Raw genomic sequence first — 12,479 nt, 5'->3', positions numbered from 1 at the left:
CAATAGCGCTGAGAAAAGACGAAAAATCAAGATGTTTTTACATCAATCGATGAGCATGTTCACATTGCAGGTAGATGCGACTCAATCCTGATTTATGCTCAGTGACTCATACTCGACCTGTATAGTGACCATGTGAAACCTACAATACCTCCTCATGCTGTCGAGATTTTGTCTGTCAGCTCGTATTTAACAGCCTCTTGTAAGTGGATCTACACGGTCTGAACAGTGTTGCCAGATATGACTGGTATCCCCCAGTTAGGGAGCCAAATGCTCTTACTTTTTTCTTTCTTTATTTCATGCATTCATGTGTTCATGGCGTGTTATTATGCATATATTAGGTTTAGAGTTTTAACATGATTTCTATCCAGGCTGAGAATTGGGCTGGACACAGTGAGTCACACAGCAGTCTGAGAAGACGTCCAGTTTAAAACGTAATGTGAATGATCACATGAAAGAAAAATGGATCCCAATTGGGACTGAATTGAGCGTCATGGTGTGCAGCGTAATGGAGTGCCAGGGCAGATCCAGGATGGCATCTTAAGATGGCTGTAATCCCTGCTTATCGACAGGATGGCAATGGAGAGTGAGCAACAAGAGGCTCTTAAATGATTGAACTGTTCTGTGACTCAGTGCTGCAGGAGTGAAGGGCGGGCAGCAAGTCATTACCACAGTTCTACGTTATACAGGTGCGCAAACACATTTAATTACAGCCAAGCAGAAGTGAACCACATGATGGCGTGCCGTCCAGCAGTGAGTCATGGCTCTGGCCAGTGTGATCCTCCATACGCTAATCCATCCTGACCTACCTAAACCCCGGCGCTGCAGCCGAGTCAGCTTCCTGCTCGTTCTGAGGAAGCGGCATAACCAAGAAGGGTTTAATCCCCACCTGAAGAAAAGCTCAGCCGTTTGACATCCCTCACTGCCTGGCAGCAGGTGCTCACTTTATTTTACACAGCAAAGCATTCGGAGGCAATGAGAAGTTGTGTGTTGCCCCTAATATGGTTATGGATTTTATATTATAGTCTATAATGACTGCATGAGAGGAATGCTTGCACCAATTGTGATTTAAAAATATCATGTAGTTCATTAAATCTTACATTATATTCTATTAAACTCTTGACACCCAGAAGCTAAAGCTGACTTTTCAAAGACAAATATCCTCTCTCACTACATATACACACACATATATATATGTGACTCAGCCGTGATGCTCCCATCAATAAATCTCAGTGGGAGAAATTGTGTGTTGCTAATGAAATTTTAATCTGTTCAAGCTTTGGTGAAACTGCATGACTCATTGTCCAAAAAACTCATCTCAAACTTAGTCGACAGAAAGAGAATGAATAAAACATTTTTCATGTTTTCCCCCCATTTGAAATGCTTTCAGATTTCTTTGTCAGTAATAGGAGACAAAAGTTAGAGAAACTCGCCCAGCTAACTCTTCTGCAATCAAATAATACCCCAACACTTTGTGCCTGAGCTCCAACTTGCTAGATTTCGCTGTAATAATACTGTCATGGCCATATTCATCAGGTTTTAATGGAAAGGATATGTTCGATGTTTCTGCGCAGATTTTCATTGAGCTTGGCTTCCAGTTCTCCGAGCTCCTCCTCAGCCTTCCTCATGTCCTTCTGGAGCTCCAGTCGGGACTTTCTGGTGTCGTAGTAGCCTCCTGTCAGAGCTCCACGGTGGCTCACTTGGTCGCCTTGAAAGCAGCAAACATGACAATGAAGTCCTGATCGAGTAAGTCAACTAAAGATAATTCTAATTTGCAGGCTTTTATTGAGCAATATCCACAATTCCTAAATGCATGGGCCCTCTGGGAGAGACGCCTCTTGACATGGACGGCATGGCTCGGCTGGGAGAGCAATCGTCTCCCAATCAGTTGGTTGCAGGTTTGATTTCCATCAATTCCTTGGGCTAGACACTGAAATTGCTCCCCACTGAAGTGACAGAGACTTGCATGGCTGCAAACGTGTATGAATGTGTGAACATTTATGTCGCAACTGATAAACAACTTCCTCAGAAGTGCATCAGCAAGACGCCACAAATGTTGTTGATCTCATCGATCCAGTGATCGATGCAACTCAAGAGTTTAACAGTTTCAATATGAACTAAATACAGACAAGAACTAATCTGTGTGGTAGTAAAGCTATTTTGAAGTGCTCAAAAGTATTAAATGGCAAGATGGCATTCCTTATACATCACATTTGCATTGCTTCAGTAGACTTTACAGGTTTGGTCAGTCACACCCACTGAGCCATGTGGACAACTGCCATGCAAGGCAACATTCACTGATCTGGCCTGGTTGAGTGTTCGCAGAGTCGTTTATCAACAATCAACTGCAGGACAAGCTTGTAAAATGTCATTCCTGAAACAACTTGATCAGCGTTACTGTGTGTTCTCGCAGATGTAACCTTTTAGTTTGAAGCGCCACTTTTAGTTTTGATTGTCAAATGACTTCTCATGTCCGGTATCTTTAGGTACGTTTGTGGAAAGGGGTGAGGTTTTTCTTATTTCAACTTACCCTCCAGTGTTATACAGTCCATGGTGAAGGCTCGAGCCAGCTGGGTGGAAACCTCCATGCTACGACAGATCAGGGTTTTCCCAAACACGTGCTTGAAGGCCTTGTCGAAGTTGGAGCTGTACCGCAGCTTGCTGATCATTGGAATAGCATCCTTTTTGGCAAAATAAACAAGTTAATCTTATCACAGGACGACATGGAATTACTACTGGAGTTAGCTACAGGATAAGCCACAAAATAGGGGTTCATTTTGGACTAACAACACTTAAACACAATATATGTTACATATAGCTCTAACGCCCCTACCTAAATAGGGATGTGGTGTAAAGATGTTTGGAGCTTACATTGGTTTCTGGGTAGGCCGTGTCTCTGACATCCAGCTTGGTCAGTGGAAGAAATGTCACTTCACCAGGCAGGTTCATTTTGTTAAACTCCATGAGAATTTTAGTGCTGACCTCATCCGTCTCCACAATGTGGTAGAACAACCTAAAAAAACAAAACATGTTTAATACAAAACGTGGTAGAAGACTCCAAGAAGCGAACAATGACCTTTTCTCGTTTGAGTGGAGGCAAAATGAAGAAGTACAGAGATAATTAATTCGAAAGGTGAATTGTATGCTGGTGTTCTGTATGAAAAAAGCTTCCAAGATGTGAAAGCAGAGCTCACCTGGTTCCAGCAGTCACCTCCACACAGGTGTAGAAGGCAGGCTCACACTCAAAGTTATTCATGACAATGCCGTGGTAACCGTTGATGACATGCTGGTTGATGCCTTTCCTTCTGAAATGCTCCAGGACTTTGTTGATGCTGTCGATACCATTCAGGATTGCCTGGGGAAAAAGAAAAAAGAGAAATTCAAAAAGAAAATATCCACTGTATTTCAGGTTTGTCATTTAGTAGCCGACTTGTAATGTTAACAAGCCTGAAATAGGGATGGGGAGGTTGGTTCTAAACCAATGTCCCACCATTTAGCAATGTTTCTCCCGGATCTTGGGGGGGGGGGCTCCTGGTTTGGATGGACAGCTGACTGAGGGTGACCCCCAGGGCCAGAAATATAGGAGATGGTCCCGGGTGTGTGTGTGTGTGTGTGCTCTATATACGAGTGTCTGTTGTCTTGCGTGAGTATGTGTGTGTGTGCCTGGGAGGTCGGAAGCATTTATCTCCCCCTCAAGTGTGTGTGTCAGTGTGTGCGTGTTGGGGGGAGGTGGGTATGGGTGTATACCCATCATATCAGGGGGTGGAAGGTGGAGGGTGTGGGATACGGTTCTCCTGGGGCTGGAAGGGTGGATGTGCTCCAGCCGGGCCCGAATGGGCCTTCGTTCTTCCTAGTCTGGGGGGGGCTTGGTTGGGGTGGCCAGCTCCCCGGGGGGTGCAGATCGGGGGGGGGGGGGGGGGGGGGGGCTCCCTGCACTCTCGGTCTGGTGCCTTTTGGGTTGGGGCATGGCTCTCCGGGGTGGTTTACAATCATGTTACTGTCTAGATAGAGCTGCTCGGGCTGGTTTAATCTAGACAATCATGTTACTGTCTAGATAGAGCTGCTCGGGCTGGTTTAATCTAGACAATCATGTTACTGTCTAGATAGAGCTGCTCGGGCTGGTTTAATCTAGAAAATCATGTTACTGTCTAGATAGAGCTGCTCGGGCTGGTTTAATCTAGAAAATCATGTTACTGTCTAGATAGAGCTGCTCAGGCTGGTTTAATCTAGAAAATCATGTTACTGTCTAGATAGAGCAGCTCAGGTTGGTTTAATCTAGACAATCATGTTACTGTCTAGATAGAGCTGCTCGGGCTGGTTTAATCTAGAAAATCATGTTACTGTCTAGATAGAGCTGCTCAGGCTGGTTTAATCTCACAACAGTTGGAAAATATGTGGATCAGTGTGATTACTGTAAATAAGCTATGTAGCACAAACAAGGGTATTGTATGTTGTCCCCCACCCCCCACTCTCTTTCCTCTCAATCTTCTCTCTCTCTCTAAGCGTTCCCCCCGGTCATGTACAGCAGCCATGCCAACTTCTAATAAAGCAGCAACATGGGGAGACTCTTAGTCTCTTCCTGTTGCAAGAGTAAAAACTGTTCCGACATTGGAAGACTCTCAATCAAATCATATTGTCTGACCAAGCTGCTGAACAGGACAAAGGTTAAAAAACTTTTTTGAAAAAGCAATGTTTCTACCCTATCAGGTTGGCAACTTTTCAATAATCCTCCGGGGAAACAAAGCAGCAATCACCTCCTCAGCAGTGGCTTTAACAAACTAACTCATTCTGCAGTATGATAGGCAAACCTGAAAGAAATCTGTATAATCTCTATAATGTCCAAGGTAAAGACACAATGAAAATAATAAAATGGGAGAAGAAATTAAGAGTCTCTCAAACTGGATTGGATGAGTCAGACAGAAGCAGAGTAAGAAAATAAATGCAGGAGATTTGTCTGTGAAGCATCAAACGGCCTCCTTTCATCTCAGCAGACATTATTCAGAAATGATATTTGATTGATGTAAATGCCCAGAAGACATGACTGGATGAGGCAGAGAGGAGTGAGTCATATGTAAATGTAGCATGCTATCACAAGGTTCCAGTGGCAGGGCCAGTGAATGATTCTATTTGATATACCTATCCTGACAACTGGCTGAGTCACAAAGCGAGTCCACCGCAGTATTGCGTGCCGATTCCATTCTCACCGTTATTCAGTTTGTAAATACAAGTATGAAAGTTTCTGACATGTATCATGGGTTGCAAATATCACTCTGCGAAAAAAGGAAAGATGTGCAGATGTGCAGATGTGCTGTAAAACCCCTCACCACACACTTTATACACTTTTCTCAGACAGGAATGAACATTTTCTCACATTTCTCTTGTTTAAACACCCAAAGTTCAACCCTTGGTAGATTTTAAAACATAAACATTCCTCTGCCTTCTGGCTGCGACTGCAGGTTCCTGTGTCGGTGCAGAAGGTTTTGTCCACATTGTGGGTTTGTCAGGAACAAAACTTGTAAACATGCAGCACTTCAGAGTCTCACTGCTGTTGATCAGACTTTGATGTATATTTGGTCCAACGCCTTCGTGTACATGAGACATGAGGCACGAAGGTTGTTGACAAGGGTCTATAGTCCTTTAGCCAATCACGACACAGAATACAATGTGCAGGTTCTGCAGAACACTGTGCGCTGTTTGAAAAAAAAAAAAAAAAGCATGCAAAATTGCACACAAAAAATCAAATCGGCGAAACAGCGAGGCTGTGAAAGGTGAACCGCGTCACGGTGAGGGACCACTGTACACGTAATACATTTAGCGCAGTGCCATTCACTTTGCCATCAGCCCCCCCGAGGAAGATTTTCCATTTCCATGCTCACAGACATATCTTCCACCGGTGTGCAGGCGGAAGCGCAGGCTATCCTGGAGTTCCATTATGCAAGTGGATAATGCTGCAGTGATGCGCAGTGACACGAACCTTGCCAGTGGCTGCTCTCAAGAGCTGCTGCTTCTTCTCCAGGTCCTCTCGCTTGGCTGCCAGGGCCTGCTGCTCCGCGTTCTCCTCACGCCACAGGTAGCTGGAGACACACCGTCACACTGATGTCACCACAAGGACAGAAACCCCAATGCAGTCCAGGTACGGACAGGAAGAGCAGTCGGCCATTGAAAATGCCACTGAATTATAACACCATCGACAGAAAAGTGAACAAAAGCAATAGAGAATTTCAGCTTGCTATTCATTGGAATATATTGGGGTTTTTTTTCTTGGTTGCTAATAAATATTCACATTTAAATAATCAAAGCAACACAACTGCCAAAACAGGCCCCTCCTTGTTTCCATTAGGGTGAATGTGTTAGTGTTCATGTTTTAGGAACAATAACAGCGTGCAGCTGCAGGTCTTCAATCAATGGGAGCCGTCATTTGTTTGCCTTTTCACCCACGAGAATAAATACAATTATTCGAAAGGTGCACAGTGGAAATAAGTTAGATGGAAAGTCCTCATAGTAATGTTCATGACAGTAATCAGGGTTTTGCTGTAATTAATGAACTTTTTTTCAAAGCCAACTAAAGAACAAGCCCTATTTTTATGTTATTTAATATCTCATATCTTAATGAGTGTCATCTCAAATTAAATGGCAAGGAAAGAATGTCAATATTACTTTTAATGTGTGTTAGATAGCAGAGAATTAAAGATTTATTTTACTAACAACAGCACAATTCATCTTCCTTCAATAATCTTTAAAAAAACCAAACAAACAAAACATGACAGAAGTGTTGGAGGTGCTGTTTTGTCTGCACATAAAAATATACAAACAATGACTTTAAGTTCAGGCTTCATTTTAGCCCGACGTCTAAAAACATCTCACTTTCTTTCACTCTGCAGCTCATCTTTCTTGTTCTTCACTTCATAGTACTTCTTGTCCAGCTCCTCCACACGAGTCTTGACTTCATTCAGGTCTTGATCCAGTTTCTGAACACAAAAGGTTGGAGATCATTGAAATGAACTTTGATGACACAAATATAAGACATGACAGGATGTGTAGGTCAAATTGAGATCAAAATAATAAGCTTTCTGTTATTACGGGCAAAAGATCCCGATGTGGTTGTACAATGGCAACACTGTTCTCATGTCTTACATTGTACTGCTCCAGGTTTTTCTCCTTGTTGGTCTCAGTGTCCTCCAAGTCTTTGTGGATGGCTGCAATCTGCCTCTTCTTATCATTGATGGCCTGGTCCAGAGACTTCAGCTCCTTCTTGATCCACTTGTCCCTCTCCTCCTTGGAGGTGAACTGACTGCCCCGCCCCTGCTTGGCATAAAGGTCTGTCCTCTCCTGTGTGGCTTGGGCCAGTCTGGAAGGAGGCCAGAGGGATTTTACACTCTTTTACAATCTTTGTTATCTCAATCAAAAAGCAACATCATTAATTAATTTCAAGCAGGTTCACTTCTCTGTCTTAAACAATAAACTATTTTATATTATATTGTCATAATATATTGTCAACGGTTTGGAAAGAACAAGGTATGTTTTCATTTTTTTAATCCTTCAAGAAAACAACCTGAAAAAACATCCTTCCCGCCAGCAGGTTTCCATTTGTCAAGCTGATAGAAGAACACTCACCTCTTGATCCCTCGCTATCAAACTGTATTAAATATGTGATGAGTGACTCCCAGGTCACCAGCTGCTTCCAGAAGCCATAGCGGAGAGTCATGCCTACCTGGAGATACCTCGCTCCTCCTTTTCCTTCACCATGTTGAATTTAGGTTCAGTCTCCTGCAGCTCCTTTTGCTTCTCCTCTATTTTTTCCAGCAGCTTCTGGCGTTCCTTCAGCAGGCGTTTCTGAAAGAGCGACAGCAGGTGATTTTCCAATCCATTTCAAAACGAAAGACTTCTGTTACTTTAGGGGGGGGGGAATCACAATGAAAGGAAAAAAATGTCTATTCCATTCATGTTTAGGCGAGTCTTTGGAGATGGTCTAAAGAAACACTGGGATGGACGTCAAGACTCAACTTTCTGCACATCATCAGATTTCAGTTGAAACATGTAAAACTGGCCTGATCCAAAGAGAAATGTTATCATTTGTGACTTTGAATGTTTACTTACCCTGGCAAACTCAGCTTGAATAAAACTGCTGGTTGGAGGAAGGCCACAGTACGATGTCGCATCGCAAACCGATCACATTTCATACTGAAAAGTGAACAAACCAACCTCTCCCACTTCCTGCTGTTGGGACCAGCACCTTCAAAGCTCATCAGACCAACACCGCCTGCAGCTTGTCAACCTTTTTATTTTGCTCCAGTGACGCTCGGCTGGTGTGGCACCACTTAGACAGGTGGGCTTAATCCATCCAACCAGCAACATGCTGCCTGAGAGCCATCGTGATTCACACTCTGAACATATAAAGCTGTTATGTATGAGTATCATCTTTAGAGACACACATGCACGCCAATACAGTCACCAGGAGGCCATATGGGGAGTCCTCCATGCCAACTGTGTACATAAAACCTCATACGAGAACTGATGGAAATGTACTGGAACCTCCTGGCATCTTGGACATTGTGTTGCTTATCTCAAATTGAAGTAAAAATGGTAAATGGTCTAGATTTATATAGCGCCTTCTAACCACACTGAGTGCAGTCCCAAAGCACTTTACATATCAGCTCATTCACCCATTCACGCTCACATTCACACACCAATGGGACAGAGCTGCCATGCAAGGTGCTAGTCGACCACTGGGAGCAATTTAGGGTTCAGTGTCTTGCCCAAGGACACTTCGACACATAGACCGGTGTAGACTGGGATCGAACCTCCGACCTCTCACTCCGAAAGACGACCACTCTACCACCTGAGCCACGGTCGCCCAAGTAACTCCGTACACATGTCCAGTTTGACAAGTTTACACCGTTTTCAGCCCAAACTCTTAACACTTTATGAAAGAAACCAAGACAAATGACGGAAATCCTTTCCAACAGACAATCCCCTACATACTAAGAACTGGAACATATGACGACGTTCACTATTTGGTGCTAAACTACCCACATAATGTGGAGTGCCACACAGCACAGCATGCAAAACATGGTGATTCATAACTGTCACAAAGAGTGAACACAGTGAGGAATGAGGCGACTGCACAGAAACTACACCATAACCATGACTGCTCCGTGTGATGTAAAACACATTTTACATTCAGTTCATTTATGTTGCTTCTTTTGGTCACTCTGCTGGGAGTGGGGAGGAGAAGAGAGTGTGTGTGTGTGTGTGTGGTGGGGGCAGGTGTGCAGAGTGACGCAGACGGGAGGCTTCCGTACCCTCTGTTCACTGTTGCCTGCCAGCTCGTCCTGCAGGTCCTTGGCCTTCAGCTCCAGTTTTGTCCTCTGCTTGATCTGCTCCTGGCGCTCGGCCGACAGCTGCTCTCTCTCCTCCTTCATGGCAGAGATCTTAGACTTCAGCTCTCGCACAACGCGCTCCGTCTCCTACACAAACGGGAACAAAAAAAAAAAGAGAGAGAAAGGCGATGAGAGTCATCTCAAAGGAGTGTGACGACAAACGTTTACTTTCATAGCGGTGATATTATTTTATGATTCATGTGAGAGCACAGTCAAACAACTTCAATTCAGTTTTAAAACTGAGCAATATTATTGCTTTAGCATGCACACAATGTGGGGTTTTAAATATTTTCCCCGAACGTCAAATGCAGATAGGAATGCGACCATTTGTGATGAAATGCTTTACCTCGACTTTGTCGCGGGCATCTTGCTGAGCATCACGGAGCTGTCGCGATTTGTCTCCACACGTCTCTCTCTTGGAGGACAACTGGAGAAAACGCAAACGAAAAATATAAACTACTAAAGTCACACAGGAAAGAAAGAAAAAAAAGTACTATATGGATCATCTTAAATTCCTTTGAACTAAAACGAGATACGCTCACTTTACAGTTAACTAATCTTTATAGATGAGTTAAAAAAAAGATAATAATTGTATTGGCAACAAGATACTTGAAAACGCAAACGAAATGCGATGCAGACCTAATAGAACGTATAACGTGTGCGTCTTACTTCGTCCAGCTTGGCACGGGTCTCATTCAGCTCCTGGTTGTAAATGGTGTACTCAAGCGCTCTTCTCATCTTGTCCCACTTCTGGTACTGAGCCAGCTCTTCCTTCTCGTCCTCCAGGGTGTGCAGACGCTCCTCAATGTACTTCAGCAGCTCATTGATCTTCTCTCGCTTCCCCTCTGGGGGATAAACATGCATGTGCTTGTTTTGTAAATGAGAGGGAAAAAATCTTCCTTTGTACAAATCGTCTCAGAATTATTGATAGATGCAAAACTTTCTCTATCGAGACCTGGAAAATGGAACCACTTTTACTGGTACAATCATGTAACAGAAGAAAACAAAAATGATATAAAACATAAATACATGTTTACTACTCAATAAAAAACTACACGATTTACAACATTGTTTTAATCAGCAATGGTATGCACTACATAGCTTTGTGTGCAGATTGCTGAAACACAAGCCCATATGTACAAGACGTGTGAAAACATTTCAAAACACACTCGTGAAACCTAAAAACAAGCAGATGCAGCATTACACACAGTGTTCCAAGTGGATAAAGCCACTTCTAGCAGCTGTTAGGAAGCGTTTACCCGTCTCCTTCATGAGAGAAATGCTCTCCTCCTTGCGCTCGTCATACACCCGGGTCCCTGCCACCTCTCTGAGCAGCTTCAGACGCTGAGAGTCAGGAGCTGTAGCCATTTGGTTGATCTGCAAAACATTGCGTGGCATGAATGACTCTACTTGTTGATGGTTCAACAGGATGGTCATCATTAGCAGACGTGTCTCACCTTTCCCTGCTTCACGATGTAGTAAGGGTTACTGCGGGAGAAGCCAGCACTCTCAAGAAGGTTCATGACATCATTCTTACTGCAGACAGAGGAAAAAGGAACGTGCAATCAGAGTGGTGACTTCCTGTCATCACAGAGATGGGGACAGGAAGCAGTGAAGTGCTGCTATACGTACGTCACCATCTTCTTGTCTAAGAAGTACTGGTCCTTCTTAGCGCCGATGACGCGTCGAAGGGAGACTTCCTCTTTGTCGATCTGGAAGGACAGACATTTAACACTTGTCAAGCAGAGAATTGGAAAAGGGAGTAGAATTGGCTGGTTATGTCAGTGTTTCCAGCCGGACTGCATGATGAAGAGTTTTACACTCCTTAAAAATGATGCTTAGTTTTCTAGACTGTAACAATCACATAGCCTTCGCCGTCACAATAAAAAGGCTTTCTCTGTGCCAAAGTCAGCGTTGCCATCAGTAGTTGTAAACAATGTCTACCAACAATGGAGACAATTTATTGTGAAACAAATAACATGAAAGACTTTGTGCATCATTAAACTGTTAGCTTATAGTTCAGATGCTAAGTTGTTACTTATTTTTATTCTGTCATTAATTTGATGAAACTATTCTAAAGAAATGTGGAAAATCTATGCCCAGATAAATACCAGAAATTAAACTGGAAATGAGATCAAATACACAGACACCTAGACTTCCAATGAGAAAAGTATTTCAAATGCAGACAAGGTTTTGAGCAGTACTGAGATGGAAACCACCTCTGACATAATGTCAGACAGAACCAGAACAGGACGGAAGCAAAATGATCCCCATTCCTACCGGCAGCCGGTTGTCAGAGTTGTCGAATATAATCTCCACAAAAGCTGAAATAACACGAGGACCAGTCCCCTCCTACACAAACACAAAAGGAAGGAAAAAGATGAGCAATCGGAGGGGAAATGTGAATTGAATTCACTCTATGCATGGGTACTTACATGGAGCAGGGCCAGGCGCTGCTCAGGTCGCAGGTGGCTGAACTCATCACTGAGCACAAACTGAATGGCTATAGAAGGGAGCAGAGTCACAGATTCAGACAACAAATACAACAAAAGAGGGAACGTTGGACTTCCATAGGGAAAATTTCATTTGAACCTACTTACCATAGAAAAAGTTACTTTTTCCTGACCCATTTCTGCCAACTGTTACAGGAAAAACGCAAAAACAAGAGCATATGCGTGAGAACTTGGACAGCTCTTCAAGGTTTGTTCATTTAATCAAACTCGATGAACACCATGGTGAGAATGAGGACAGCACATACTCACCGATGACATTGTGTTTCGGGCTGAAGGGGTCCACCACAGTTTGGTCTCTGTAACTTCTGAACCCCTGAATGATAACCTGTTGGACGACCCGGAGATGAAGGTGAACTCGCAGCCCAAACACTGACCTGCTTTTCAATATCTGGCTGGGAGACTTGGGCTACATATCAGCAAGGTGCCTTTCTATGAGGCCTTTGCATGCTTTCCCTGTGCTTGTTTGCGTTTCATCCGAGTCCCTCTGCTTCCTCTTACTTTCCAAAGACACACTTGAACTTTACAGCCAACTCCCACCGACTCCAGTCTGACTCAACCATGCATTTAAGACAGTGCTTCCATTGTTGAA

At 43.6% G+C, this 12,479-nt stretch overlaps 1 protein-coding gene across 1 annotated transcript in view; it reads right to left on the bottom strand.

The window, feature by feature from the left end:
* Positions 1–12,479, bottom strand: part of smc3 (structural maintenance of chromosomes 3) — a gene marked incomplete at its 3' end in the record, with an annotated part of 37,110 nt that overhangs the window by 21,195 nt on the left and 3,436 nt on the right. Inside the window, exons 2-19 of the mRNA XM_080516826.1 lie at positions 12,140–12,215; positions 11,978–12,016; positions 11,813–11,880; positions 11,658–11,729; positions 11,010–11,089; positions 10,835–10,913; positions 10,637–10,754; positions 10,047–10,222; positions 9,724–9,804; positions 9,300–9,464; positions 7,709–7,830; positions 7,132–7,345; positions 6,862–6,965; positions 5,972–6,071; positions 3,192–3,352; positions 2,869–3,010; positions 2,528–2,678; positions 1,555–1,705 (exon numbers count right to left, since the gene is read on the bottom strand). Coding sequence (XP_080372952.1) covers positions 1,555–1,705; positions 2,528–2,678; positions 2,869–3,010; positions 3,192–3,352; positions 5,972–6,071; positions 6,862–6,965; positions 7,132–7,345; positions 7,709–7,830; positions 9,300–9,464; positions 9,724–9,804; positions 10,047–10,222; positions 10,637–10,754; positions 10,835–10,913; positions 11,010–11,089; positions 11,658–11,729; positions 11,813–11,880; positions 11,978–12,016; positions 12,140–12,215 — 2,099 coding nt within the window. The remainder of the gene's footprint in view (positions 1–1,554; positions 1,706–2,527; positions 2,679–2,868; positions 3,011–3,191; positions 3,353–5,971; positions 6,072–6,861; positions 6,966–7,131; positions 7,346–7,708; positions 7,831–9,299; positions 9,465–9,723; positions 9,805–10,046; positions 10,223–10,636; positions 10,755–10,834; positions 10,914–11,009; positions 11,090–11,657; positions 11,730–11,812; positions 11,881–11,977; positions 12,017–12,139; positions 12,216–12,479) is intronic.

This window comes from Blennius ocellaris (genome assembly GCF_963422515.1).
Source record: "Blennius ocellaris genome assembly, chromosome: 3".
Taxonomy (NCBI): domain Eukaryota; kingdom Metazoa; phylum Chordata; class Actinopteri; order Blenniiformes; family Blenniidae; genus Blennius; species Blennius ocellaris.
Note: the sequence above shows the minus strand (reverse complement) of the source record. Positions and strands in the feature narration are given on the sequence as shown.